At 46.2% G+C, this 28000-nt stretch overlaps 1 protein-coding gene across 1 annotated transcript; it reads right to left on the reverse strand.

The window, feature by feature from the left end:
* Window positions 1–1391: 1391 nt before the first annotated feature.
* On the reverse strand, window positions 1392–27331 carry FAM110D (family with sequence similarity 110 member D). Its single transcript, XM_086957655.1, has 2 exons — window positions 27194–27331; window positions 1392–6462 (listed from the first exon to the last, which is right to left on the reverse strand). Exon 2 carries the CDS (start codon window positions 5767–5769, stop codon window positions 4639–4641), a length of 1131 nt encoding a protein of 376 aa, XP_086813781.1. The 5' UTR covers window positions 5770–6462; window positions 27194–27331; the 3' UTR covers window positions 1392–4638.
* Window positions 27332–28000: the final 669 nt, after the last annotated feature.

Genomic DNA, 28000 nt, shown 5'->3' on the forward strand with positions numbered 1-28000 from the left:
CACTCCACCCAGCTGTCTTGAAGAGCAGGAACAAGACCCCAGAGCCTGCAAGAGTGTTGAGGCAACCTGCTCTAGCCAATCCTAATGCTGCTGTCATGCTGCTCAACATTATCAGCAGCGTCCGGAGACTTTATTGCTGCAGCGCCCACCAACACAAAGGGACTGAAGCAAAGGACCGGAGAAGGCGTGTCAGCGGAGTGGGTAAGTACTTTTTTTTTTTATTGAGTTGGATACTATACTGTTCCTGATAGCTAGGGGTGTGAAATGATTGTGATTTACTTTGGGGGGGGGGGAGCAAGGAGTGGGTGAACATACAAATCTACACGTGTAGGGTTGTTTTTGGCCAAGTTTGTTCATGCGATTTTGTGTATTTTCGGGCCTAGTTAAGTTGGTGATTTTGCATGTTTTGGGCTGAAAATGGAGGGTGCCTGGGTGTACCTGCTGGTTGTGAGTGGATTTTTGATACAGAGGGCGGGGATACTCTAGTTTGTTTTGCAAGTTATTTGACGAAAATCGTTGCATCATGGGAAACAACGTTTTGGGCCTAGTTACTAGATGCTACTTCAGCTCGATTTGGGCCCTTGTAAAGTTCAGTGGCTTAGGAAGTGGGGTGCGGGTCGCCCCGGGTGTCATCACTGAGGGAGGGTTGACAAAATGGCAAAAATATGTGTTTTAAACACATATTTTAGCCATTTTCTCAAGCCGGAGTGACAAGAAATTTTACGCACCGGGTACCACCTGACCTTCCTACACCACTGGTAAACTTGCCGGTATTGCGTGTTTTTGGATCAAATTGTAGGGTGTTCCAGGTGGGAAGGAGTGGGTTAGAGTGATCGGGATCTATGAGGGGAATGTATAATTTTGGGTAAAGGGGGATTTGGGTTGTTTGCCTCACCACATATTTGGCGTTCCTGCCGCCACTGTGTCTGTAGCCACAAATACACCATCAGGGTGAAATTCCACAGGTCCCAATCCTACCAAAAAGGATTTGATTTTACCTATGCGAATGTGTTTACTTTTTTAGGCACAATTAGCTGGATGTAGGATTGCACAGTTCTTTCGGGTTAGGTAATTGCTGGGATGCGCCCACACTGTGCACTGTAGGTACATATGGTGGACAGGTGGAGAAGATGTTAAGTATATAGGATCAGGTTGACAAGTTAAGGAATTGAAACACTAAAATCACATATGGCAAAAAACACCATCCTGAGAGAAGGCCACGTGTACATCAATGTGAGCCCGAGTGGAATGGAAGAGAGTAATGCCCTTAAATGGGAGGCAGGGCACTGAATCCTTTCCCTCTAATGAGGCAATAGAACACGTCACTCCACTTACCATAGTGATAAGGGCAAATGTGCTGAACATTTACCGCATTAAAGATTGAGATTGACTTTAAAAACATAACATACATTTTATTGACATATGTGAACAGATAATGTAAACACATTGAGGGTGAATAAAAATACACCGAGTGCAGCATCTTTGTTGAACGACATCTGCGGCAAAAGTTTCAGAAAACAGAGACAGGGAGGTGGTAGAAGAAGAGAGGGAGAGGTAGAAAGAATGGGAAAGGAACAAACGATGATGGAAGGAGTGAGGAGTTGGGAGGTGCGCATTATTTGGGAGACAATAACAGGGTGGAGTCAGTGAGAGATGGGATGAAAGGTAAACAGCACAGGCAGGAAGGAGAGCACGCGAAACGAGGAACTGAGCAGAGCAGGCCACACCAGGCGGGTAGGGGGGGCGTGGAAAGGGGGAGGGGGGGGGGGGGGGAAGAGAGAGGGGGAAGAGAGAGAGAGAGAGAGAGAGAGAGAGAGAGAGAGAGAGAGAGAGAGAGAGAGAGAGAGAGAGAGAAAAAAAGAAGACACGTTTTGAGCATATACAATGGAGTATAGACTGAAAATGGTGAGAGGGCACCGCGAAGAATCCCGAAAGAGAGGGGGCGAAAGTGAAGCCTTACAAGACACTGGACACCAACAGGGGAGATTTGGATTTCAGGAGGCACCTTGGCCTTTGACCTCTGGCTCACAGGGAACCGACAGGGGTCCAGTTTCTTCCCAATGTTTTGAAGCAGCTGCAGCATTCCTCAAAAGACAGAGGAGGGGCAGACAGCGGTAGGCAGGTCCGAAGAACACGGCAGAGGGGCAATACGAGATGGGGCAGTGACAGCCAGAGCGAGGGGGACACAGATGGCGCTCATTCACTTCAGCACATGGGGGGCGGAAAGCAACCGCAGCCAACCACTGCTCTCCCTCATGAAGGAGCCAAGACAGAGGCACGACGTCAGGCGAGCCCTGCCTAGCCTCAGGAATGGCCGGCGATAGAGTCCAACCTCAACTCGGCAATGTTCATTCGCAATGACGACACAAGGAGGAGGCCGGCACGGAGGAGCATCACGAATGACCCAATGCAGAGCTGCAACCCCATTCCAGCAATGTTCAGTCTCGATAACAATATGAGTAAATCATTAATGATAAGACATTGAAATGGTGGTGTAACCTCAGGCTAACCCGTTCAGCAATCAACCACTCAAGACGTTCTCACAGTCTTAGCAAAGCCCTGCTAAACAACCCTGGACTAAGAAAGGCGTCGCAGCACAGTCCTGCTGGACATGGGGCTGCGATATCATTCGGCCCAGCCCCGTGCAGCCAGGAACATTCTGAGATTGGGATGCAACTTCAGCCCACCTGTTCAACTTCTGTATCTATAGGGGCGCAACCTCAGCCCACCTCTTCAACTTCTGCATCTATATCCTTGAAAGGGGTGCACCTCACTTATGTATCTATACCCTTGAAAGGGGCACAACCTAGGCCCACCTCTTCAACTTCTGTATCTATACCCTTGAAATGGGTACAAACTCAGCCCAGCAGGTTTTAATCCCGTTAAGGACCCATGGTAGAAATGCATCTCCAGTGCAACCTTGTTCATACACATTAATGACCCCAACCAGAGGTGCCACCAGAGATACAGCAGGAGTAACACAGAGCTTACTGGGAGGCATGGGTAAAGCAGTATAGAACCTTCCGGAAGCACGCTAGAGCAACACTGAGCCTCAGGGAACGGAGGTAGTGCATGCCTGCACCTGTGGACACTGCTATGGCCATATGAAGCCCCCAGGCTAAACAGCCCGAGCAATGCTTTGGTTATCGGGTGACACAACTAGGACGGGAAAACAAACAACGCTAAAGATCACATACATGTTAACCCGGGCTAGAATAAGACCTCTCTGTGGCCGGAAACACCACTCCGAGGCAGCATGGGTAACACACACTGGAAATGGAGATGAATGGACAAAGATCACTTGGTGAGACAGATCTGCCAAAGAAATGGGACTAGGACCTTACCTTTTCCAAGTGGTACTGTTGGCACACTGATCTTCTCCAAGATCTTCTCAGTAATACAGGGCAACAACAAGTCTACCAAAAGCGTAGGAAACACATTTCAACTAAAAACCCGGTTGTCTCTTCCCCAACTCACAAATCCTGCAGTAGAAATTAACTAGGCAGTTGTTGTCTCATGTAAGATTTTTTGCATGTGCACCTAGGCCAGGCTGGAAATACAAATGCATTTTTTCATCCTTTTTGTACTGCAGCTACTTTGCCTTTCCTGTCCTAGACACTATCCCAACGTGTATGGTTTTTGGACAGAAGATTTGATGTGTATTTTGACTTGTTCAGCCAGGTAGATCCCAGACCACGTGCACCTTAAGCCTGCTTGCTCAGGATGGGTGGTGTTCAAGTAGAAATATACATGCCAACATATGGTGGGGGATATGTATAGCGCTAGAGGAGGCAACAATTGAAATACACAAGGTATGGAGAGAGAAAAGAATCAGGTGGGAGGAAGGCATGGAAGGTGCAGGACAGTAGGTGAGGGACCAGAGAAACAGGAAAGAAAGAAGTATTGCAAAGGCAAGATACTGTACAGTCCAGGTAAAAGGTAGGGTGGCAGTCGAACACTAACACCTCAAAAATGTAATCTTGAAAAAAAAGACACAAGCCCAGTCTAGGCTTTGAGAAGGATGGAGAAGCTCCAGGGATCACACACAGTGAAGAAGCAGGAATTGCCTTAGATATCAGACTTGGATAGCTCACTCAATATTTGTCCTCCTAAAAACATTAAATAAAACAGTGTAACAACATTACAGGCATCGGACGCTTGCTTCACACAATGGAATCGAACTGAAGCAAAAGTCTTTTCTACTGCAGTATCAGTAAAAGAGAGGGCATGTTTAGTAGCCTACACAGTCTTGTTAGTGGAGCGCGTCTCTCTGGTTTTGAAGAGGACTCACTATGATTCGCTCTGTAGACTCACACAGTTGTCTCACCTCTTGATGTCTAGCAGAAGGCAGTATGTCTGTGTTCACACATTGTGTGGTGTCTTTATAGAAAGGACTTGCCTCTCTCGGCCTTGCTAGAGGTGCCTCCAATTTATCTCCTGCCATTCAGCCCCGCTCAGGAGCCAAGCCCCTTCTCTCTGGAGAAGTGGTGTCGCGGGATGGCCTGCTGCTAGTGATTGAGACTTGGAGGACCTTTGCAGTGTTCGCTGTACATGCTGCATTTCTGTTCTCATACCAAGTAGGAGCTACAATTGAGGATTGGCTGAGTCAGTTCTCTGTGAGGAACTGTTGGTCTCTTTTCACACGGTGGACTCTCTCTTTGTGGACTCAGGCCTGATATATTCATTTTTGGGGGATTCTTCCTTTGTGGACTTCTGCCTTATGGACTGGGCTTTCTGGCAACTGTAGAGCCATCGGATGACTCGTGCATTCCGCTCAATGATGGAGACTGGTGTTCGGGTTCGGCCAAGTGGCCCCTCCTCTTCTGAGGAGGTCTCTTCCAAAGCACTGTCTCGAGAATGGGCACTACGCTTTGACTCCCAGCTGCTTATTGAACTAGCTTCATTTTGCTCCAGCAAAGGGGACATGTTCTCCTTCCTAAGAAGATCTGGCTCATCCATGCCACAGGCATAAAAAAAATGGTCCTCCTCCGAGGGGCTGAGGGGCCGCTCCTGGGGATCCACACACCGAGAACCTTCAAGTGCTTCTGGTTGGGGAGGCAGATGTTTGGAGTGCAGAGATGAATGAGAGCGACCCCTAGGATGTGGAGATCGGACACAATAATGTTCAGAGTTTGTGAACCGTGGAGTGAGAGCTGGAGACTGTGGAGTTGGAAAATCCACCTTGAGGAATGGGGAAGCCACCCTTTGGGCCCTGGGGCTGCCGCAAGATGCGATGGGAGATGATGCTCTGGCCCCATCCATCAGGATCCAATTAATGGGGGTTGACTGAGAGGAAGGGTCCACCAGGGAGTCACTTCTCCTTTCCCTCATGGGACTCTGGAAGAGCCTCCGCACCAGGCTGAGGCCTCTGGCATTCTCCTTGTTAACAGACTTGCAGTCCCGCTGCTGTCGGTACATGACTAGGGAATCAGGCCTCATCTGGCGCCGCCCACTGCTTCGCCGCACCACAGCACCCAGTCGGGAAGTTGTGGCCTTAGATGGGCTTGTAGCACAGTGTGGTCCTGGTTCAGACCATACAGAGAGCAGTTTCCTGGTGCAGGATGGTGTAGTGGCCAAGGCTGGGTCCTGCCTGCTGTCGATCACCTGCTGCGTTTTTACATACTTGGCCTTGTCTGCTTCCAGGCGCTCCACGGCACTGGGGCTCCGGGCTCCGCTCCCACCATCTAGCTGTCTACGCAGATATTCCGGTCCCCTATTCAACAGTCCAAGGGGAGAACTTGAGCCTGCAAGAGGGGCCGGCCTCAGCATGGCTACCAGTCCTTGGGGCTACGACTGCCTATGTTGAGTGAAACAGGGGGAAGAGGGTATCCCGGAGCAGAAGACAAATTTAGGGGATTCTTATACAATTGTGGAGAAGCACAGGAGCCCTGGTCTGGCTGAGGAAACACTGGACTCATGGATGCAGCTAGGTCTTCATAGCAAGTCCTCTTTTACGTTCACCATTTGTGGCGCAGTGACGTCCTTGCAGTAGTGGTTCTTCTCAGGATATGGTTTTCATGTAGCACTGACACATGCTGGAGCACCAGGTGGGTTTGTATCCGCAGGCTTAATCCCAGTCCTTAACAAGATCAAAATGAAGTGGGGAGGGTTGCAGGGTGGATTGAAGCTGGTTCTTGAAGACCATGATGTTGCTTAAGGACTTCCAATGGACGTGAAATCTGCTGCCTGGGGCTATGTAATGAAAGGATTTGAAGAAATAGGAGATCTGAAGAAAGCTGGATGTCAGTCTGCAGAGAGGTAGTCCATCTTTCATGAACGGTGGCACTGCAGGCACCCTTGTTGGAGAGCTGCCAGTCCCACTGAAAGGGGCAAGATGTGGTGCGACTGGAGCACTCCAGGTCAGTCACCTAGGGGTGGAAAGAGTTCTTTGGTTCCTGCTGTGTGTCAGATTCGAAATGTGTCCAGGCCACAAACAGCACGTGCAGAGTATCCACTGGTACTCTAAAAAGTAAACAAAGAGAATGATCAGAATTACTGCAAATGCTTCTGGGAACTGTACTCCCACCCACAAAGTTCTAGGAACTGATAGGCTAATCATAAACTTTTTGAAACTGGCATGTTCTATAATTACATTTGAAAATCGCACTACTATCCAGAAGGTTTATGGAAGCATGCTAATGTGCTGCATTCCATTATATGCATACCATAGCAAATTATTTCTTAAAAGGAAGTGTCACAATGCGTATATGTTGTTCTTCCATTAATATTTTTAGTCACTTTATTAAGGTATGAAGTAATCACAAGTGCCGCAAATAATTTTGAGTTGAACCATTCATCAGGTGGTGGGGTGGTATACGCGCGGTTCAATACGAGACAGTGGGAGGGAGTTCCTCTCTGTCAGTGCAATTATCTTCATTTTCAAACCCTCTAGGGCAGGGGGGAAACTAGACCCAAGCTTTTAGGGGGGGGGGGAATATTTTGAGGGGTTGAGGGCGAAGCCATCATCAAACTCAGAGTCACAATTACTGGTAGGGTCTCCCTCCACCGGTAAATGTTTGATTTGAATACTCAATTTGATGCAGAATGTTGTGCTTTAGCTTCTGGGAAAATCACTAGCAAAATGTGATTTCTAATCACATTGAGGGCAGTTGAATAGGGTTTTAACATATTTTCAAGATATTTGGGCTAACCCGCCTTTTATCAGCATACAATACATTTACAGTATTCGTAGGACGGGATGATAACTCAAGAGATAATTGTCTTGCTGTTGGGGACAAGGTGCCTCATGATCAGACTCTCAAACCCATGGAATGTAGACAATGTACATCCTGGTAGTACTTGGTGACCCAAAGTTCCAGTTGTCATGAAATATTCTTGATTTTGATATGCTTAGTGCCTCAAAAAATCTTAAATGCAATCCCCGTCTGAAAAGCTGTTGGCTGTAGAACAACACAAAGCACATAAACCGAGCACAAGGTGTCAGTATATATAGTTCCCCCAGAGCAAAGAATAGATATTAATGAATAGTGGCAGCTACAAAATAGAAACTAGTTGTAGTAGCTGTGAAATATTTGTTACGGCGCATGAACAATAACTCATCTACAAACTTAATTCTTTGAAATGTTTACACATGTTTTACTGATGGAACTGCGAGTGTATTTCAGTAGGATTTTTCTTCAGGGAGAAAGGATCAGGCAGTAGAGGAAAATCTGTACCCTGTGCTAAAGGAAGACCCTCATTTACTTTGGTCCACCTTCAGCTGGCTAGAAGAGGAAAAAGTGGCTCTTATCCTCTGTTCAGTTGGGTTCCCCTGATGACCCTCATTACCCATCTGTGCTCCTATCCCTTGCTCATGCACTGACATGAAAGATCACTGAACCGTTTTTTGACTCATACTTTACATCTTTCTGGTATGGTTTAAGCCTCATACAAGCAAGATGCATTACTGACGAAAATGTCATTTGGATTCATCGAATGTTATAAGAAAATTTTCTCCGATACCACTTCTAGCAGGCTTAGGAACATTTTTAGAAAAGCAGGGAGATGAACAACTGTGCATGGTTCTAAAAGAAGAAAACCTATTGGATAACTAAGGGTTGCTGAGGTATCGGTTGGTTAGTTTTTCTAAGACCTTTGTAATATTAAAAATTGCTTATAGAGTGCACATACACCCACAGCTTTCATGGCGCTAAGTCTAGAGAATACCAAGGCCAGTATAGTTTAAGCGTGGGCCTGAGTGAAAAGCCATGTTTTGAGCAATCTTCTAAAGCTTAGGAGATTGTTGCAGGACCAGATTTCCAGTGGGATGGAGTTCCAAAGTCTGGGGGCCAGATTCGCAAACCTGCGTCCTCCCTGGCGTTGAAGCTTGAAGGAGGGGATGGCCAAGAGATGGAGGTTGGCGGAGCGAAGATTGCGAGAGGGAGTGTACCTAGGCAGAAGATGACTAATAAATTGAGGGCTGCGGCTATGGAGGGATTTGAAGATCACACAGGCAGTCTTGAAAGCAATACGTTGGGAGATTGGAAGCCAGTTTAGTCTTTTTAGCAAAGGTCTGGCAGATTGCCAGAGCAGTTGCTGATGGGTCAGTCTGGCCGCCTGGTTTTGGACTAGTTAAAGACGTTTGCTAAGGAAGAGTGGGAGGCCTAAATAGATGGAATTGGCGCAGTCCAAGTGTGATAATGCCAGGGCAATCACAACCTGGATCAGGGCCGATTGGGTAAGCATCCGGCTGATCTTCCAGATCTTACGAAGCTGGAAGAAGCAGGAGGACACAACCGTGCCTATTTGGGTTTTTAGGGAGAGATCCTTATCAATGGTCACCCCTAGGCTTTTTACCGAGGGGGATGGGATAAGTGGAGGACCAAGTTCTGGGGGCAAATAATGTGGGCCCCAGAGGGTTTGACTGTTACCGTTCAAAACTAGCTCGGTTTTCCCAGGGTTTAGCTTCAGATGGTTAAGATCAATCCATTGGCGGATGTGAAGCATAGTACCCTGGAACTCCAGGATAGAATCAGGGGAGTTATCAATTGTGAAAATCAATTGAAGATCGTCAGCACAGTTGAACGTGGTTGCCTTAAAGTCTTTCAGGGAGAGAATCAGGGGTAACATACACAAGTTAAACAATAAAGGGGAAAGTGAAGACCACTGGGGGACCCCACAGGGGGGTGGGAAGTGTAGGAGCAGTGAAAGGGCCGAGGCGGACCGCTAGAGTGCGGTCGCTAAGGAAGGACCTGATCCAGCTGTAAGCCAAATCACAGATGCCGGCCTGTTTGACACGGTCTAATAGGATGGTGTGATCTACCATGTCAACGCGGAAGAGAGGTCCAGGAGGACCAAGGCCTGTGGGATTCCTTTGTCGGCGTTTCCTCGAAGGGCATCTATGAGTGCAGTGATGACCGTCTCAGTGGAGTGAGCAGGGCGAAACCCAGCTTGATGGCGATCAAGATAGTCAGACTGCTCTATAAAGTTGGAGAGATGGGTGGTAACGTGCGCTTCGAGAATTTTGGCCAGATAAAGGAGGAGGGAAATGGGCCTGTAGTTTGCGGGGTCAGAAGGATCCGCTCCCGGTTTTTTCAGAAGAGGAAGAATGACTGCTTCCTTAAAGGCTTTGGGGACTCTACCCTGAGACAGGGAGTCGTTGAGAAAAGTCAAGATGGGAGATGAAAGTGTTAAGTCACGATCACAAGAGTTAAGTTGAAAAGATGTAGTTTATTCGTGGATAAAAGAAGCATCTCCTGGTGACACATCCAGATACATCGGTCAGCATACAGCAACTGACACTACATCTCATAACTGTAAACGGCCCGATAACAGATCATGCCATGAAGCAATGCCTACATTTAAACAGCAACATGTTATTAAGAGAAACACAATGCGCGAGAGAATAAACGCGCAAGAGAAACAGCACGCAAGAGCGTGCGTGACTCAGAAGCATACACAACACACCTTCCCCCCCTTATAAAACAGGACAAAAAAAACAATAAACCCAAAAAAAAAAAAAAAAAAAAAACTACTAACTTTCTAATTTCCCCTTCACAAAAACAATAAAATCTGACATCCATTTAGGCTTTCTCATGGATCTTTTTGGTAAAGACAAATCACTGCCATTGACAGGCGTAGGTTGAATATCCACATTTTGACTAGAATTGTTTTCCACACCTGAACAACTAGGTGTTGCCCCATCCTCATTACAAGTCGTACCTTCAACCAAATTCTCATCCAAAAAGGAATAATCAGTACGGTTCACAGTTGAAGATTTCTTGTAAATAGACTTATCAGACTTAAGGACAGCAATTCTGTTGAGATTCCATACCTTATTATTTGACAATCTCACAGAATTTTTAAGAATCTCAACAACTTCAAAAGGACCCATGAATGAACTTTCTCCTTTTTTGACCTTCCAAGGTTTCTTGACCTTTACCATCATGCCTACTTCCACAACTGGGTCAACTTTAGAACCAAATTTCTCATTAAAGTATGTTTTGTTGTTACTATGGGTGCGAGCAAGATTTTCTTTAACTTTACCCAAATCTACACCTGAAAAGGTTGATTTAATCAACCATGATGGATTTACCTTAGTCCTTGGGAGTCTTCCCCTCATAATCTCAAAAGGAGAATATCCAGTCATGGAGTTAACAGTAGTTCTGTACACCCACACTTTTTTAAAGACTTCTACTTCCCATCTCTTGCCTTCATTTCTCACTGACTGTATTGCACCTTTCAAAACTCTATTAAACCTCTCTATTACCCCATTCCTGCTGGGATTATACAGAGAAGTAGTTGAATGCACAATGCCTAACCTAAAAAAATAATCTTTAGCCTTATTTGAATTGAATTGGACTCCATTGTCCGTAATAAGTCTAACCGGTAAACCTTCCTCAGTGAAAACCTTGTCTAAAAAACATAACACAGATTCAGTATCTATCCTTTCGACAATCTTGATAATGGGCCACTTAGAAAACACATCAATAGCCGCAATGATATACTTAGATTCTGAACCAATGGGACCCATTATGTCCATGGCAATGGTTTCCCAAGGATTATCAGGAATAACCTGCCCACCCATATTGGGTTTAAGAGTAATCAAAGACTTGTCAGAATTTGCACAAACAACACAATCCCTGACAAAACGTTCAATAAACAAATCCATACCTGGCCACCAGAACAGATTTTTGACTTGCTGTTTAGTTCTGACCATACCACTATGACCCTCATGACTCTGTGACACTATAATTTTCCTCACTCCAACCGGTGGAATGAAACGTTCACCTCTTTTAACTACACACTCATTATATGAAAGCTCAGATCTTACTTCTCAGAAACTCTTAAGCTCTGAACTAATGTATTTCTTATCTGGCCAAGCAGTATTAATGTAATCAGCAACATTCTTCAAAATATCATCCTCCTCAAATTTTTTACTCCACAAGGTCTGGTCAATGGGAATAGCACCTTCATCGTGAATCATAGCAATGTGAAAATCATCCCATTCATTATATAAATCTTCCTGAATAGGTAAAGGCATTCTAGACAAAAAAATCAGCTGAGACATTTTCCTTCCCCGGAACATACTGTATGTCATAGATAAAATCCTGCAACCGCATGGACATACGTGCAATACGGGCTGAAGCTCTCAACATTCCTTCAGTAGTGAGCAAACGCACTAAAGGTTTATGGTCGCTTCTCAATGTACACTGTTTTCCCTAAATAAATACTCTGAAATGCTCTAAAGCCCAAATACACGCTAACGTCTCCCTCTCTATCGTGGAATACTTCTCTTCTGAAGGTGTAAGAGCTCTGGACGCATGTGCAATGATAACCTCTTTGCCTATCTTGTTCCTTTGAGAAAAAACTGCCCCAAGCCCTTTTGAACTCGCATCCGTGGTGATAATATTTTGTAGAGAAGGGGCAAAACAAGAAAGGGCATTGGCAGAGCAAATAGCATTTTTTACATCACAAAATTCTTTCTCACACTCATCCGTCCACTCAAAGGTAACCCTGTTCTTGATTAGTTGTCTTATATTGAATGTCCTACAAGAAAAATCAGGTACATATCTAGCATAGAACTCAACTAACCCCAAAAATGACCTTACATCATCTTTGGACTTGGGATGTGGTGCAGGCTTGATAGCCTCTAATAAATCAGACTTAGGCTTAATTCCTTCCTCACACAGCTCATGACCCAAATAGTTCACCGAGTGAACACCAAATTTACATTTTTCATACTTAACACCTTAGCTGCGTGTAAACATCCCTCCCCAGTGCTGCGCTGTCCATTGGAACCAGTGCTGAATGGACGTCCAATGGTCGTGCGCAGCACTGGGGAGGTAGCGCTGCTGACGACCGTTGGCCGTCAGCAGCACTTAAGGGGTTAATGGTAAGACCATGTACATTCAATGCACCTAAAACATCTTCCAAAGCAGCAATGTGATTTTCCCTGTTGTCATTGAAAACTAAGATGTCATCCTGAAAACAGACGGCATTCTTGCAGTTCTTTAAAATATCTTGCATCACCCTCTGAAACATGGCAGCAGCCGACGCCAACCCAAAAGGCATCCTGTTAAATCTAAAACACCCAAATGGAGTGATGAAAGCTGTTAAGTCCTTGCTCTTATTGCTGAGCTCAAGCTGATGGTAGGCAGCAGATAAATCTATGGTCGAGAAAAATTTGGCACCACCAGCAGAAGATAACAATTCGGAAATGCGAGGGAGAGGAAATTGATCTACCACAATATTGTTGTTAAGATGGCGAAGGTCAATGCAAAGTCTGACCTTGCCATTGGCCCGTCTAGCAACCACTATGGGGGAAACCCATTCAGAAGATTCAATCCTCTCTATTATTCCCTCTTTCACTAACACATCTAATTCCTTTTGAACTTCCTCTCGAACTGCAAAAGGAATATTCCTAGCTTTGTGTACTTTAGGACACGCATTTTCCTTCAGACGAATCTCATGCTTGAAACTGGTTAACCTCCCAATATTTTTAGAGAAAACATTTGGAAATTTTTCTAACAACAGGGCCGAAATACCATTATGCTCGTCCAATAACATCACCGGATTGGGACTATTGGGATTCAAAATAATACCAAGTTTGCCAAAATCAAACCAGCTGAGGACTGAAGGGCCTTTCTTAGAAATGTAAAGTTTAGCAATGCATTCTCTATTTTTGAACCTGAAAACGAATCTTCTAAAACCTAAAATGTCTATTCTTCCTCCTGAATATCCTTCAGGATTGATATCACTCTTTTCTAAAAAAACTTCCTAGCCTGTCTACAAACAACTTCTTCCACACAGATGCACATATAATAGAATATGGTGAACCAGAGTCAGCATACATGTTAATTTTAACTCCTCCAATAACCATGTCACACAATGGTTTTTTCTTAATTACATCATCATTGACATTTAAGATTGCAGATTCTTTGACATTCAGAACAAGAGAACAGTTGTTGGAGTCACTAGAGAAATTATCATCTTCACTGTTATCACTTTGTTCAATACACTTGACTTTCTGATTGGACTTACTTTTTCTGCAAGCCGAGGTAAAATGACCAGATAGTCCACAATTCGAACATTTTTGTTTTAAACCTGGACAAGTTTTGCCATTTGCCAAGTGTGATTTGCTGTTACACCTATAACATTTTAAATTGGTCTTAAACTCTTTCAAATTATTTTTTGAATTGAAATTTGGTTTCTTTTTAAAAGAATCCTTACGTTTATCATCATATTTTGAATTAATTTTTGAGACAATTTCCTTACTTACAGAAACATCTTTCCCTTTAACTTGTTGTGCACTCCTACACGAAAGTTCAGCTTTTCTAACAATGGCAACTACAAAATCTAAATTTTCATCACCATTAATCCACAACCTTTCTTGTATAGTTTCATTAGGTGAATGCATTACAACCTGATCTCTGATAAGATCCTCTTGTAAATTTCCAAACTTGCAATCCAAGGCTAGAGTTTTAAGGGAGGAAACAAAATTGTCAACAGATTCTTCACTTAACTGTTTCCTTTGAAAGAATTTATACCTCGAGATTCCTATGCACACCTTTGGAGAACAAAACTTATCAAAGTCAAATAATGCCTTTTCAAAAACATTTGCATCCCCACTGGCTTGTGAAGCAGGTAATTGATCGAAGGCTTTTAAACCTTCAGGTCCCAAGCAATGTAGAAAAATACCTTTCTTTTCAGGGGGTTTCATCTTACCATTTGCATCTAATGTTTCGATATAATTTAGAAAATATGCCTTCCACTCAATCCAGGGCATGCAAGGAGAACTTCCTGCTGCCCAGTAACTCTGGGGTGGAGAAAGCGTATAACCTTGTGCACACATATTAACACTTCAAACTTATACTGTATTATTTTTTTATAAAAAACAACAGACACAAACTAAATGAGTTGCTGAAAAAAAAGGAATTCTTCACTTAAAAGTGAGAGGTTGCCGAGTCTTCCTAAAAAAAAAAATAAAGTCACCTTCTTTCCTTTTAAAGTTTCCAACTGCCGATGAATGAATTCAGACTGAAATAACTTCCTCTTCGTGAAATCCGATAAAATGAAGAAGTCACCTCTTTCCTTTCCAAGACCGGTAAAGGGGAGTGGCGTTTAAGCAAATTGATCCAATCACCTCTCTGCTTGTAGAAAACCAATCAAGGCTCCTCATAGACAAACATTGTGCAGCGTGTGAGAAGGAAGTAGATGAAGACAACCTTCGCGCTAGGCTGGCAGCAAATGATTTTAAGAGAGGCGTTTTATCGATCAAGGTAAAGCAAATCAAACCAAACTCCCACAGTCTTAATGGATCTGTAATTAAGCTTTAAGATCCAAAGAATGATTAGGTAAATTCTCTAATCCATCGGTGCTCGTTAGTTTTTAAAAAAAAATATATATATATATTTTAAAGTGGAAATGATACCAAAAAATGCTTCCAAAGTTTTCCGTCCCTCGTCGCCAAATTGTTAAGTCACGATCACAAGAGTTAAGTTGAAAAGATGTAGTTTATTCGTGGATAAAAGAAGCATCTCCTGGTGACACATCCAGATACATCGGTCAGCATACAGCAACTGACACTACATCTCATAACTGTAAACGGCCCGATAACAGATCGTGCCATGAAGCAATGCCTACATTTAAACAGCAACATGTTATTAAGAGAAACACAATGCGCGAGACATGTTATTCAAAGAAACACAATGCGCTAGAGAATAAACGTGCAAGAGAAACAGCACGCGAGAGCGTGCGTGACTCAGAAGCATACACAACAGAAAGGGCCGAGAAGGCGTCTTTTAAGATGTGTGGGGGTCAACAGTCCCTTAGGGAACCAGACTTTACCCAGACCAGAAGGGTCTGTAGAGAGTGTACATCTATTGGTGGAATATGATCAAGGGTATGGGTACTGATTATCATGGCCGGAGGGTCCATCTTATGGTCAGCGAGAGGGATGATAGCTTTAATGGTGGCGATTTTTTCCCAAAAATATTTGTTGAGGGAATCGCACAGGAATTGAGTAGGTGCGGGTTTAGGGAGGATTCTCCCCGTATTGGATAGCTTGTGGACTATGGCAAAGATGTCTTTAGATTTGTTATTAGATTTTTTCCCGAGAAATAGGTGGCTTTGGCTGTAACGATGGCTCTTTTATAGTCTTTGCGTGCAGCCGAATACAGGAGTTTCGCATCCGGGGCATAAGCCTGCCTCCATTTTCTCTCTTTTTGGCGAAGATCTAATTTGAGGGTCCTGAGGTCATGGGAGAATCATTTCTGAGCTTCACAACCGCAGGCAATTTTAAGTTTTTATAGTGGAGCATGTATATTGCTAGCTGCTAGTAGCCAAGCCGAAATATCAGCTTCGGCTAAGTCCACATCTAGATTGTATACAGGGGTGGATCCAGCTAAGGTGTCCAGAAAAGTCTGTTTATCAAAGGTGCTCCATTTCCTGATAATGCCTCCCTCGAACGCCGGGGCTTACTATAAGTAGGAAAAGAGATTGTAAAGTGAATTAAATGGTGATCGGACCAGATACACAGTGATGTAGTGGGTTTGGAGGCTATAAGGTTAGTGGTCCATACCTGGTCCAAAATGTGACCTCTGGTATGTGTGGCAGAGGAGATATGATGACTAAATTTTAGATTAGAGAGGAGTTCCATTAATTCACTGGCATGGGGGCCGCCAGAGTCATCATTACACCAATAATTGAGGGTCGCCAACTAGGAGTATTTTTGCGTAGTCTGTGACCAAAATGGCCAGCTGCTCGCTCAATTATTGAGGGGGTCTGTATATTAAGACACAAATTAGTGGGCCAACATTAGAATCAAGTTTGATGATCATGTTGTCTGCTGAAGGAAGGTTTAAGGGGGCCATAGAGGTAAATACATGGTGTTTGTGAATAATAGCCGCTACTCCGCCACCAGCTTTTCCTGGAACCCGATTGACATGTAAGATGCAATATGGGTCCGGAAGGGCTGCCAGGATATCAGGGGCGGAGTCAGCGTTCAGCCATGTCTCGGTGATAAAGAAAATATCTGGTTTATCCGATAGGAGAAGGAGAAAAATATCTAGTTGATGCTTAACTAGGGAGCGGGTGTTAGGGTAGAAGATACGCAATGTGGAGTTTCTAACCTGCCCAGAGGAAGGCATCTGACTTTGGATGGGGACAATAAGCGGAAGCTCTTGACGTATATTCTGCTTATGGAGGATACCCAGGCATTTGAGGTGTGCATGAGTGGTAGGGCTGAGCGAAAGTTCTACCTGATTAAGCCTTCTTAGATCGCCCGAGGTGTAAATGGTGGTTCGTGCAGGGGGGCTGGCCCCTGGGCCCAGCCTGGTGCGGACGGGCACAGACGGGCTTGCCTTTCGCCCGCCATCGGCACGCGTTCGCTGTGCGAACGCGCTGGCATCCTTGATTTATGGACCCCGAGGAGCCAACGACTAGTGCGCTAAGTGAGCTACCTGCCCAATATGTATCCCGCTCCTGCGGTGAGCAGCGTCCTAGCGTGTGGTCTTCAGGCACCTAATCGGCTTGAAGAAGGTAGGTGAGAGCGAGAGTTCAATTTGTTTTTTAAAAATAATGTGAAACTTCAAATGAGGATATAATGCAGCGCAAAGTAAAGAGCAGAGTAGAGGAACAATTTTAAAAACACTAGCGGCTTCCGCCTCAGGAGCCAATCAATAGACCAACTTGTCATTTATGGTAGGAGGGAGAATGGGCTGTAGTTGAAGTATGGGTCAGTGGATGTTTGTTTGAGCAGGGGCATGATGGTGGCTCGTTTCCAGGCATCTGGGTATGTGGCTGAGCTGATTGAGGCATTGAGGATTGGTGTTAGTGCTTCACTGATCAGAAGTGGTGGGGGAAAGGGTCAGGAGGAGGCCCAACGTGGATGGTCTTCATGGTATCAGTGATTTTGATAGTGTTGATGACAAGCCAAGAGGTCAGGGTTTGTCAATCAGCTGTGGTGGGAAGATGAGATGTGACAGTGCTGTGGTATGGTTGAGGGTCAAAGTTGCTGTATATGGGGGTGATTTTGTTACTGAAGAAATCCAAGATCTTTTTGCAAAGGTCTTGTGAGGGGGTGATATTGTCGGAGGTGGTAGGAGGCATTGGGAAATCTTTGAAATATTGCTTCGAAAGTATGATCTGCAATTGGTTTAGATCCTTTCTGATACGGCTCTCTCAATTGTGGAGGTTGGGTACCCCTTGGTTGCCATGTTACTGGATTTACTGTGGTGTGCTGCATGGCTCTTCCTTTTCCTTGAAGCAATTTAATCTCTGCATTCAACCTCTTCCACACCTTAGCTACTCATTTGGATGCAAAGCATTTTCATATATAGATAACACATAGATCATGGTTCAGCTGAACCAAAAAGCACCAGATCTTTGACCCAATTTTAATGATTGTTTGGACATTGTCCAGCAATGGATGGACCACAACTTCCTAACCATTAACACCAACAAGCCAGAGCTCTTACTTCTCAGTAGAGAAACTACGCCAGAGCAAACGTTTACTATCTTCTTCCATGGGTGACCCACCAATCCCTGTGGCAAAGGTCAAATCAATTAATGTGATTCTCTATGAAAATCTGTTGCTTCACCCCTAATATTTACTCAGTTGCTAACCCCTGCTTTGTGTTACTGAAGGCACATAGGAAAATTCTACCATTCCTTGCAAGTGATTCTTGTGCTATGGTTATGCTCATGCTTTAGATCGAGGTTAGCTGCTTTTATTCCCTGAATTCAGGCCCCCCAGCAGCCCAAAGTGCTAGTCCCCAGAAAATCCAGAATTATGAAGTAAGACTGGTCTCTAAACTAACGAAAAATGATCATGGGATGTTTTGAAAGTGAGGTCTTCACTCGCTGTCCATGGACCAAAGAATCAGGTTTACTCCTAAAATCTGCTACAATAAAATGTCATCTTGGATCATCCTCTTCTTATGGTTCCTGGATAAATAAACCTTGCAGTGGGGGATGGCCATTCTGCTTTGAGGGCCCTCTTTTGGAATGAACCTCAGTTCTCCTTCAGATGAATCAAAAAGTATGTGGCCTTTCAGAAATCAATCAAACCTATCCTGTTTAAAGAACGGAGGGAGGCACTGGTCATTTCTCCTCCTCTCAGTAATGCTTGCTTTTGTACCAAAGGTTTAGGTTGTATAAATGTTTCTATAGTGGACATCTTGACTGAGGTGTATGAGTTTAGAACAATATGATGAAAGCAAGGTCAGGCGGCAAGTGCTGCTGCGCATAAGAATAGCATGTGGTGGGGAGGGTGCTGTGTGTGCAGCTAAATATCAACTGTTACTTAAAAAGGAGACCACGTGTATAGATGCATAGTGCCCACCCGTTGGAGACAAAGTTAAATCACCAAGGAAATATTTTGCAGAGGGACATTCCACTTTTGCAGTAGTGGCAATTTGTGGAGGAAGCTTATCCGCTGGATAGCCCCCACCCCATGTAGCCCCCCTGCCCCCCACCCCCGGGCGACAAGCTTGCTGAGGGAAGATGTGGACTGGACGGTCTGGAGCCTGCTGGTTTCTGCGAGATGCTGCAGAGGGTGCACACAGATCTTGTGGTAAAATTGGGGACACTGGTCATTTCGCCATCGCTACATGCTCTTGTTACACAGCCCCATGTCGGATTAAGAGCATCCCTTGGGCTTTGGTTATCTCACCTCCTCCCTGGCCCGCTCCTCCATTTGAGCGTTATATGACCACCGTGGCTACTCCATCGCCAACATCGTGTCCCCATAGTGATGCAGTTTTGGCCTGGCGTAATCTGAAGATGAGAAGCCGCCAGCAGCCATAAGGAATATAGTTAACCCCTTACCTAGAGGGTTATCCTGCTGCAACATACCTGTCCCTATTAGCCTGGCACAGGTAAAGAGGAGCGAAAACTGCCGCTGTGGACGCCACAGCTGTCCCTATTAGCCTGGCACAGGTAAAGAGGAGCGAAAACTGCCGCTGTGGACGCCACAGCGACATGACCGCAGTTTTAACTTTTTTTCCACCAGCTGAAATCTTCCTAATAATCCTACCAGAACTGTGCCTGACCTCAAGATGGCGTCTGGAATTCATTCGGTCCATGGTTTCTCCCTTCCCCCAAATCTAACAATCTCTAAGTACTCCTGATCTCCATCCAGCGGAGTCCAAACACTATATCCGACGCCCGGTGGAGCTGCTCTGTTCAGCTTTTGAGGGGGGGATCAGCCTTGGTTCATCCCCTGACCGTCACCTACCCAGCCGAACTTTGGGCACAGTTTTTCCTCCCCATCTCCCCGTCTCGTCCACCCCGCCCCCCCCCCCATCGTATTTATGTGACTCTGCTTTTTTCCTTGTCTCCTATCTATCTGTTCCCATTTAGCACTCTTTCTTTGTCCTAATTCCTTTACTCCAAACCCCTCTCACCTGAATCTTTCCCCTTGCCCGCTACACAGCCTAGCCCCCTGTCCTTTTGTGCCCTTTGACTAATCACTCTTTCTCCCCTTGTTGGGGAAAGATCCAATATTTCTACTCTACAGTCTCAGCGAACCCACTGAGAGAGTCCACAGTGCCTAGGGAGCCACTCACAGTTGAGGTATGGTATGGCACCGTTTGCCAAAGCACTCCCTCTCCCCTTTTTGGGGAAGGATCCAGTATGTAGGCCGTGGAGTCTCAGAGACCCTCTGAGAGAGTCCACTGTGTATAGGGAGCCTCTCACAACAGAGTTGGGGAAATGATACCACTTCCCCTGGGATCACAGCTTACTGGACTTTGAACGGAACTCTGACTCGTCTACCGGTTTGTGTCCCCGTCACCCCTCCCTCATCTTTCCATGCTGTGTCTCTCACTCTCCCCTCCTCCATTCTCTGTCTACCTCCCCTGCTCTTACCCCCTCCTCCCCTGAATCTCTCCTTGCCTGCTTTTACCCTTACGTATATGTCCTTTGTGTTTGTCTCGACCTTTCTTGTCACTATGTTGCCAGGCTCTAATAACTGTGTAACCTTTGTAACAATGTAACCTGCAATTATGGTCTGATACTCATGTAAAGCGCTCTGATACCTCCGGGTCTAGCCAGCTCTATATAAAACCTTTAAAATAAAATAAATAAACCGTGCTCACACCAACAAGAAACTTCTCTTAACATTTCAGTTCTAATGTCATATGTATTATTTACTTTCGAAGGCAAACTTGTTCTCCATTAGTTACTGTGTTATCAGTGTGTTATCCATTTACACTCCAGAGTGAGCTTACATTTCTGGTTTTGGTTGCACTTGGAGCGTGCAGGGCACCCGTACTGGGTTTTTTGTTTTTCATCTCCCTTGCAACTGCATGCACGGAGACTGACCAGGTCTAGAGTGGGGGGCAGGAGGTACATAAAGTAAAGCGAAATAAACGAAGCTAAGTCGAGCTTTTAGGGACTAAAGAGGGCTGCAGGCAGGGTTTTAAGTGGGGTGAAAAAACTGTGGGGTCTCTCAAAGGGGCGTGGCCAATGTAACGAAGTGCGCGGCTTAAAACATGTAAGCAAAAAATCTCGGTTTAGCATAGTGTGCCGCCCGACTTGTATTTTGCTATTTCTGTCATTGCATCCAGATATGATACAACAAGTAACATCATACCTACAACAAGTCAGGACTATTGCCTTTGTCAATGGTTGTTAGTTGCATAAGAAATAAGCAGCAACTAATAATGAATATACTATTGAAAAAGCTTCCACTTAAAGCCCTGGTGACACCAGGACAATGTTGCTGCTCCTGAGTTTCAAAAAAAGAATGAAAATCCAGAGAGAAAATGACTCTCTTCAAAGGATTTCCCTTCCCTTACAACGCTCACCTTTCATGACGTCATGCCGTAACTCCTCAACTAGTGAGAAGTGAACAGTGTGAGCACGCGCACATCCATGTGCCTGCTGTCACAGCAGTCTGAAGAAAAAGGATGCCTGTGCCAGGTCAAAAAACAGAGCCAGGTAGAGATCCCTTTCGAAGCCCCTTTTAAAAAAACTGCTGGTGCTCAGCACCAGTGAGACCCGGCCAACTTAAAGCCCTGGCTGCAGGAATACTTCAGTTGAGGCGGACTTCCAGTCTGGCGGCCCAGCCCTCGGAGACTGACTGGAGGGTGTGGGGAGGGTCTGGGGGGGAAAAGGCCTGCTCGGGGGCATCTACCCAATTCCACTCCAAGGAGAAGAGAGACTGAGAACATCTGCACGGGGTTCTGCTCAGCCTGCAGATTTTAAATAGAATGGATTCGAAAGCTAAGTAAAGAAGATATTTTTACATTCACCTCCCTGGTCTATTTGGATTCTCCTTTGAAGTGGATCTGACTTTCCCCTTCTAAGACTCCTCAATGGGCTGACTGACACATCGAGCTACACTATGAAGGATTCACCCTGAGGGGCACTGAGGCATGCCTCTGAGGGGGGAGATGCATGCCTATGGGGGCTACATCCCTTGTCCCGGCTTTCAGGTGCTCCTGCAGATAAATGCCCATTCTCTCCCTTTGCAGCCACCAGTCCCAAAGCCCCAGGGTCCTTATAGCTGGCGTAGGGGGGGGTGGTGATCGTCTGGCTGTCTGCCACAGCCAACTCCCCCACCACACCACTTCCACCCCCAACACACACACACCATGAATGTGCTCGCCACTTGACGTTTCCAAGTTTAGTATTTCTGGTCCAGCAGCGCTCCGGCTCCACAGACATTCTCGCCGCCCTACCCCGGATGACCCTTCGCAGGCAGGATGTTCTGGAGAATTCTGTGTAGGCACAAAATGAATGGTGTGAGGCATGGGAAGGAAGGGCTGGGAGCCTTCCTGAAGTCTCCAAAAGCAGCTAGGGCAGGAAAGCTGCCGGCGACAGTCTTCCTGAGAGCTGTGATCTGCGCCCCTCCAGCAGGGGCCGTGCCCCCATGGGAGTGGAGGCACACGGACTTCTAAACTCGCACAGTGGTTAAAGCACGGTCATAACTCTTAATGATCCTGTATGCGTTTACAGAATCACCTCACTGCAAATTATAATTTTCTGTTTAAACAAGGCATTTAGTCTCCAACATATTTTCATATCAAGGAATCTTCCTTTTCTGATAAAACATTGTCTTTTGGTCCCAAACCATTCACATTTCACTGGTTTGGCCGCTTGGAGCCCTGCATCCTCTGGATACAGAGTTCTGGTGGTGATGGGCCTCCGCCTTGCCAACCTTCCCAGGTCCACGACCCTGGCTTCTCCAGTCTATCTTTTCTCTTTGCATTCTGGGACTTGCGGTTTTGTTTATTACATTATAAAACCAGGACTACAAGTTCAAGAGTGTAAAGACAAAGCTTGACTGGAGCAGCTAGTCATGCATGCACCTGGGGAAATTGACAGCTATAGTTGACCTGCACCAATGGGAATCATTGTCTCACAATGAGCAATGTCACACATCAAAATGACTGTCAGTCACAACTTTGTGCATAACCTGAGGTAGCATTTCCTGCTTATGTTCTCTGCCCATATTTATGTACAGCAACTCTCTTCCAATGGTCACGGTCATCAATCATGTACACCTTCTCTCTCTCTCACAGTGGCCACTTTTGGGACAGGAATGTACCCTGCATATGAACAAATGTGTTTGCCTGCCCTGAGTGCTCAACTGTGTGCATGTGGTATCCTTACATTTTAATTTTTGCCCTGCCATCTCTTAGCGTGTGCTCTGAGGCTTCGGCCTGTTCCTGGCAGTGAAAGGTCCTGGACTTGTTCTGTGACCTGGAAAGGTGTACCAAGCATAATCTGATTTACAACAGATGGCGACTGTCCCCTTCAGTAGCTATAGTACATATATAGCGGCGGTGCAAGCCTATCATATTTTAAAGATCAGTGGTGTGAACACACTTTCATCTGGATCACTAGAGAGGGGGCAGTCTGGTCAATGCTTGTAAAGTTCTGCTTGTATGTGCTTGCCATACTTTTGTGCTAACATCCTGCATGCATGTTAAGCTTGTTAGTGTGTGTAGCCTATGTGTTACATGTATGATTTGTGGGTGAGCCACAGTAATGCATTCATTCTGGATGCTCCTAGTCTGGCCTAGCACAAAATGGAGGGTGAGGACAGTACTCCTAGACAGCGGGAGTGTATTTCTCACTGCGGGGAGGAGACCTAGACACTTAAATGAAGAGAGTGGAGTCTGGGCTCCTTTGGATGTTCTGCGAGTCTTTGGTTGGCAAGGGACCGCTGAGCAGTGTTCCTGATCGCGGCCATTTGGCGAGTGGCAGGGGCCTGGGGAAGGATGCAGAATTTGGGGTGAAAAGTAAGGAAGACTTTAGGTGAGGCTTGCCCTTTTGCTTTTCCCCGATGACTTCATCCGTTTGACTGATGAAAGCTGGGTGCGGAAGCCTCACACCTCTTTGTGCCTCTGTTGTGGGTGCTGCAGGCTTGAGACTACGCTGCTGTGAGAAGCATTATTCAAAGGCTGTGCCGAGAGACCAGCTTTGAGGGACACCTGAAAGATGAACCAACCCAAACTGGTTCTACAGTTTGAGACAGTGGATCTACGTCTCCGGTTTGCCAATTGTGAATAACTTTGGGATCCAAACAACCCCACTGTGTTCTGAATGGCCTGTGCATCTGCTAAACTGCTGCCTGGACCGCGTGGGGCAAGCAACTGCCAAGATGCCATAGACACATGCAGAGCCACATAGACGGAAGCACCGAAGGCAATGTCTAGGGCAAGGCCAGCTGTCCAGTTGGCCCTGCCACTTACTGACAGTCTTACTGGGACTGCATAATGTCAGGGCTTCAGGTCTCCAGGGCACAACAGCAAAGTAAAGGCAGAGCAGGTGCCATGGAGGCAGCTCTGTGCCCAGTGCCGAATAAGCTCAACTGATGGCTGCAAGTGTGCCAAGGCTCACCTGAGTGCCCGTGCACCATCGGAGTTCTGAGCAGCACTAAAACTTCCAGGATAAGACCACAAAGACTTGAGACTGAGCGCACGCATACATTTGAGCGTGGGTGAAACTGCACGTGAGCCTTAGTCGAGGAACTCCTGAAGTGACCTTAGAGAGAGGGAGAGCCCAGAGGCAGGCGAGTGAGTGAGTGAGTGAGTGAGTGAGTGAGTGAGTGAGCCTGGGAAAGGCGGCACAGAGGGGGACTGGGGTGGCTGCAGGGCTTCCAAACTACAGAGAAACTGATATGTTGATGATGAGAACTGTAGTGTGTAATAATGACTGCCCTGGTTATTAAAGTACTTTCTTACAAAGATAAGCACTGGGATGGACATTAACCTATTTTTATCTGTTGAGCTCTGAGCTCAAGCACCCCCACACTACCTACTCGCAACTGCTCACACTCCCAAGTTTTAAGAGTTGTAGTAGGACCGGCCTCGGACAACAGGGGCACTGGCCCTCACACATCACCATTGGTCACCATCCCTCACACATCACCAATAGTCACAAGGGCTCACAGCTGGGCACTGAAGCACATCCATCAAAAAAGATCAACATAGGAAGGGCCACTGGACTTATACAATTTTGTGGCTGCTGCGTTTTCCGCATAAGTATGTATTTGGTACATGTACTACATAATCCATCATCAGCTACCTAATTTGTAGATTTAAACTACGACAAAAAAATGGCTTCCAGCTCCAACGGATCAAAAGTTACTAATACTAAAAACGTGGCAACATGTTTCTGGGCAATGCAAGACCCGACGCATAGGTTGACCGGTCCTCATTCTGTTGCTTATTGCTGTATTTAGGTGTCAGACTGGTTTTAATGGAGGTGAAACATGTGACTACAGTGTGTTAACGTGCAAAAATAACGAGGGAACAAACTTTTCTTGTCGCATAATTGAGTAAAGGCTCCCGCATAATTCCAGTGGCCCTCACATCGGTGGCCAACATTACTTGCCCATGATCGCAGTTGACCGCTAAGTGGGTTCTCCTGTCTACTTAAGTCATCGGGCACCGACCACCATCCACTAATAGACAGCTTCATTTGGTGATGAGCACCGTCCCCCGCCAGCCATTGGTTTGTACCGGTGGGGTCTGTGGAAGAGGAGTACAATACATGGCTCATGGCTGTGTTCACAGCAGCTGGGTTACATCTCACACAGGCGCTTGATCTGTTTTCCCAGAATGTTTGTTTTCACAGAATAACACTAGCTGGAAGCAACAAGTGACTGCTGCGAGGCGCTGGGATCAGCTGAGCGCCTGCCCCAGGCAGAGACGCTCTGCATTTGATCCTAGATTTATGCAATCCGGGCGCCTGGTCAGGTGAGGGGCAGAGGTCACCGGCCCAGCGTGACCTATACAGAAGTTTCATGATCCACCAGTCAGAAGAGCTTCTGTTCTCACTGGCCACGGGCCTGTTAAGGCGGACTGAAGCAGCGCTAATGGAGACGTGGTGGTAGGGGGTCAAAGGGGCAGTGAGGGCACGCAACTGCAGCTTAGAGGGGGGTGGACGCGACTGAAGAGAGGTTTAAATGACAAAAACAGATGATTTATTTCTATCTATTGAGGATCAAAGGAGCGCAGTTGCCCAGTCCCTGCCACCCTGCCCCTTTCCGGCGTAGTCAATGATTAATCAGTGGGCAGGGCACCATCGTGTCACAGACGCATGCCCTCCTCCTGAAGTACACGATTTCAAATCTCCCCTCACCCCCCACTCTGTGGGGAGTCTCTCTCCCAATGCCTCCTCCTCCCTCCCCTGACCTCCGCGGCCCAGAATCCACCGCACACACGCCCTGCCTAAACACAGGGCGCCTCGCTGGGACAGATAGGCGCTAATTCTAGTTCCAAAAGCAGGGCTGGCAGAGACCAAAAATACACCAAAATACACATTGCTAAAAACAGCTCCACGAGGCCCGGGCCTGGCCGACCAGAGCAGGGCTTAATTACCAGGAGCACAGCGACGCCACAGACGGAGGATTGGTGAGGGAGTAGGTGGGTGTGTCTAAAAGTGCTCCTTTGATTGTATTTTATATTTGCAACAAGGTCTCCACTAACCCGAGGTGAGATAGTTGTTAAAGTCAGAGGCTGTAGAGAAGGCACCGGATTCCCTGAAGAGTTTGTTGAAGGGGGGGGGGGGGGGGGGGGGCGCGGAGAGAGAGAGCAACTGCGGTATTGGGCTGCTCTAATACTGGTCAAGTGACCACGGGTAAGACGCTAAATTAACTATCACCGAGCGAAACTTTGCTGCTTGTGACCTCCTTATTAGACCTGCCGTTTTTGCATTTCGAACTCCCCGCACACACACAAATGAGAAAGTAAAACTACAAGTCCCAGTATTCTTAGCGATGCTGGCTAAAAACCCAGGGCCTCGCACAGGACATTGGGACAGTTGGCTGCTCAGTTCTTTGGAGATGGCTCACCCCAAGTCAATGTCTAACGCTCTCACTTTACTTTAAAATCACACAGCAGTCCGCACAATCGCACGTCACCAGGTTTATAAATAGCTCTATGTACTATCCACTGGGAGATTATCATTTTACAAAGCTAGCATTCTGTGAGTCACGGTTATAGTTTTTCAAAATGATCTAAAAGTACAAAAACACACACACACCAGTGTTGTGTATAAAGTTCAGAGGCACATACATGGAGGTGTGCGTAGAGAGACAGAGATTAGTCACACAGGTGAGCCCCTCATTACTACAATCCCAGACCATCGCTCACGGCCCCAACCCATCCACCAATCCCCTCAGACGCCCCCCCCCCGCGCCACCAGATAACATATCTGCAAAATCCCGCCGTGCCTATAAGCGCCCCTATGCGAGCTCTTCCCTAACGACGCAGTTACGAGAGCATGGACTTACCGTGGCAGACAGGAGTCCCTCTCATCCCTAGAGTTCAGAGACACTGCTCGCGAGCCGTGCGTGCAGCGCGAGGAACTCTGAGCCGCGCGCTCGGCATCTCCGTCCAGGCAGCAGCTCAGAAGGAAATCTCCTCTTCCGCCACTCCTAACCCCTCCCTTCCCGTGTCACTGAAGCAAACAGGAGGTCCGAAACAAGTCACATTACACCAGAGCACCAGCTCTGTGAACTCATGGACAGGCACTCATGATTCCTTGGGCATGATTTAGGAGCCGAGGCGCTATTTATCACCCCTGATATAACGCTGCGATGGTATTTATCGGTTGTGTTAAATAACATCTATTATGAGTTTATGTGGAATAACATGCGGATTTTGGTGTTTAACTACCAAACTCTACATCCATTCTCTCTGTTAAATTTTGGCAGGTTTGACTTGCTGAATTCAATTAATTTTGGGCTATTTAACATAACATAAAACCAATGCGTTACATAAAACCAAACTTGTAATTCCGTCTTGTGCTTAAACCAAATAGTGGTACAAAAGAGGGTGGTGATGAACGGAGCATCTGAACCAATTAAACACTCACACCCAGTCAACAGATCTGGGTTTAATCCATCATCGTTCTTTAGCCCACTCTGCCACCCCAGTTCAGACATGGCCATATGCAAATCAGTCTGACCCTGTGCCTCATGGGAACAGTCCAGCCCGAACTGCCAAGCCATGCCTTCCCTGGACCGGATTCAGGCCTCTTAGGACCGGTTTCTGGCATTACAGCCATCTTCAGTCAGGTTTGCTTGAATCCAGTGGCA

This window comes from Lissotriton vulgaris, chromosome 2_1 (assembly GCF_964263255.1).
Source record: "Lissotriton vulgaris chromosome 2_1, aLisVul1.2, whole genome shotgun sequence".
In the NCBI taxonomy this organism is placed as follows: domain Eukaryota; kingdom Metazoa; phylum Chordata; class Amphibia; order Caudata; family Salamandridae; genus Lissotriton; species Lissotriton vulgaris.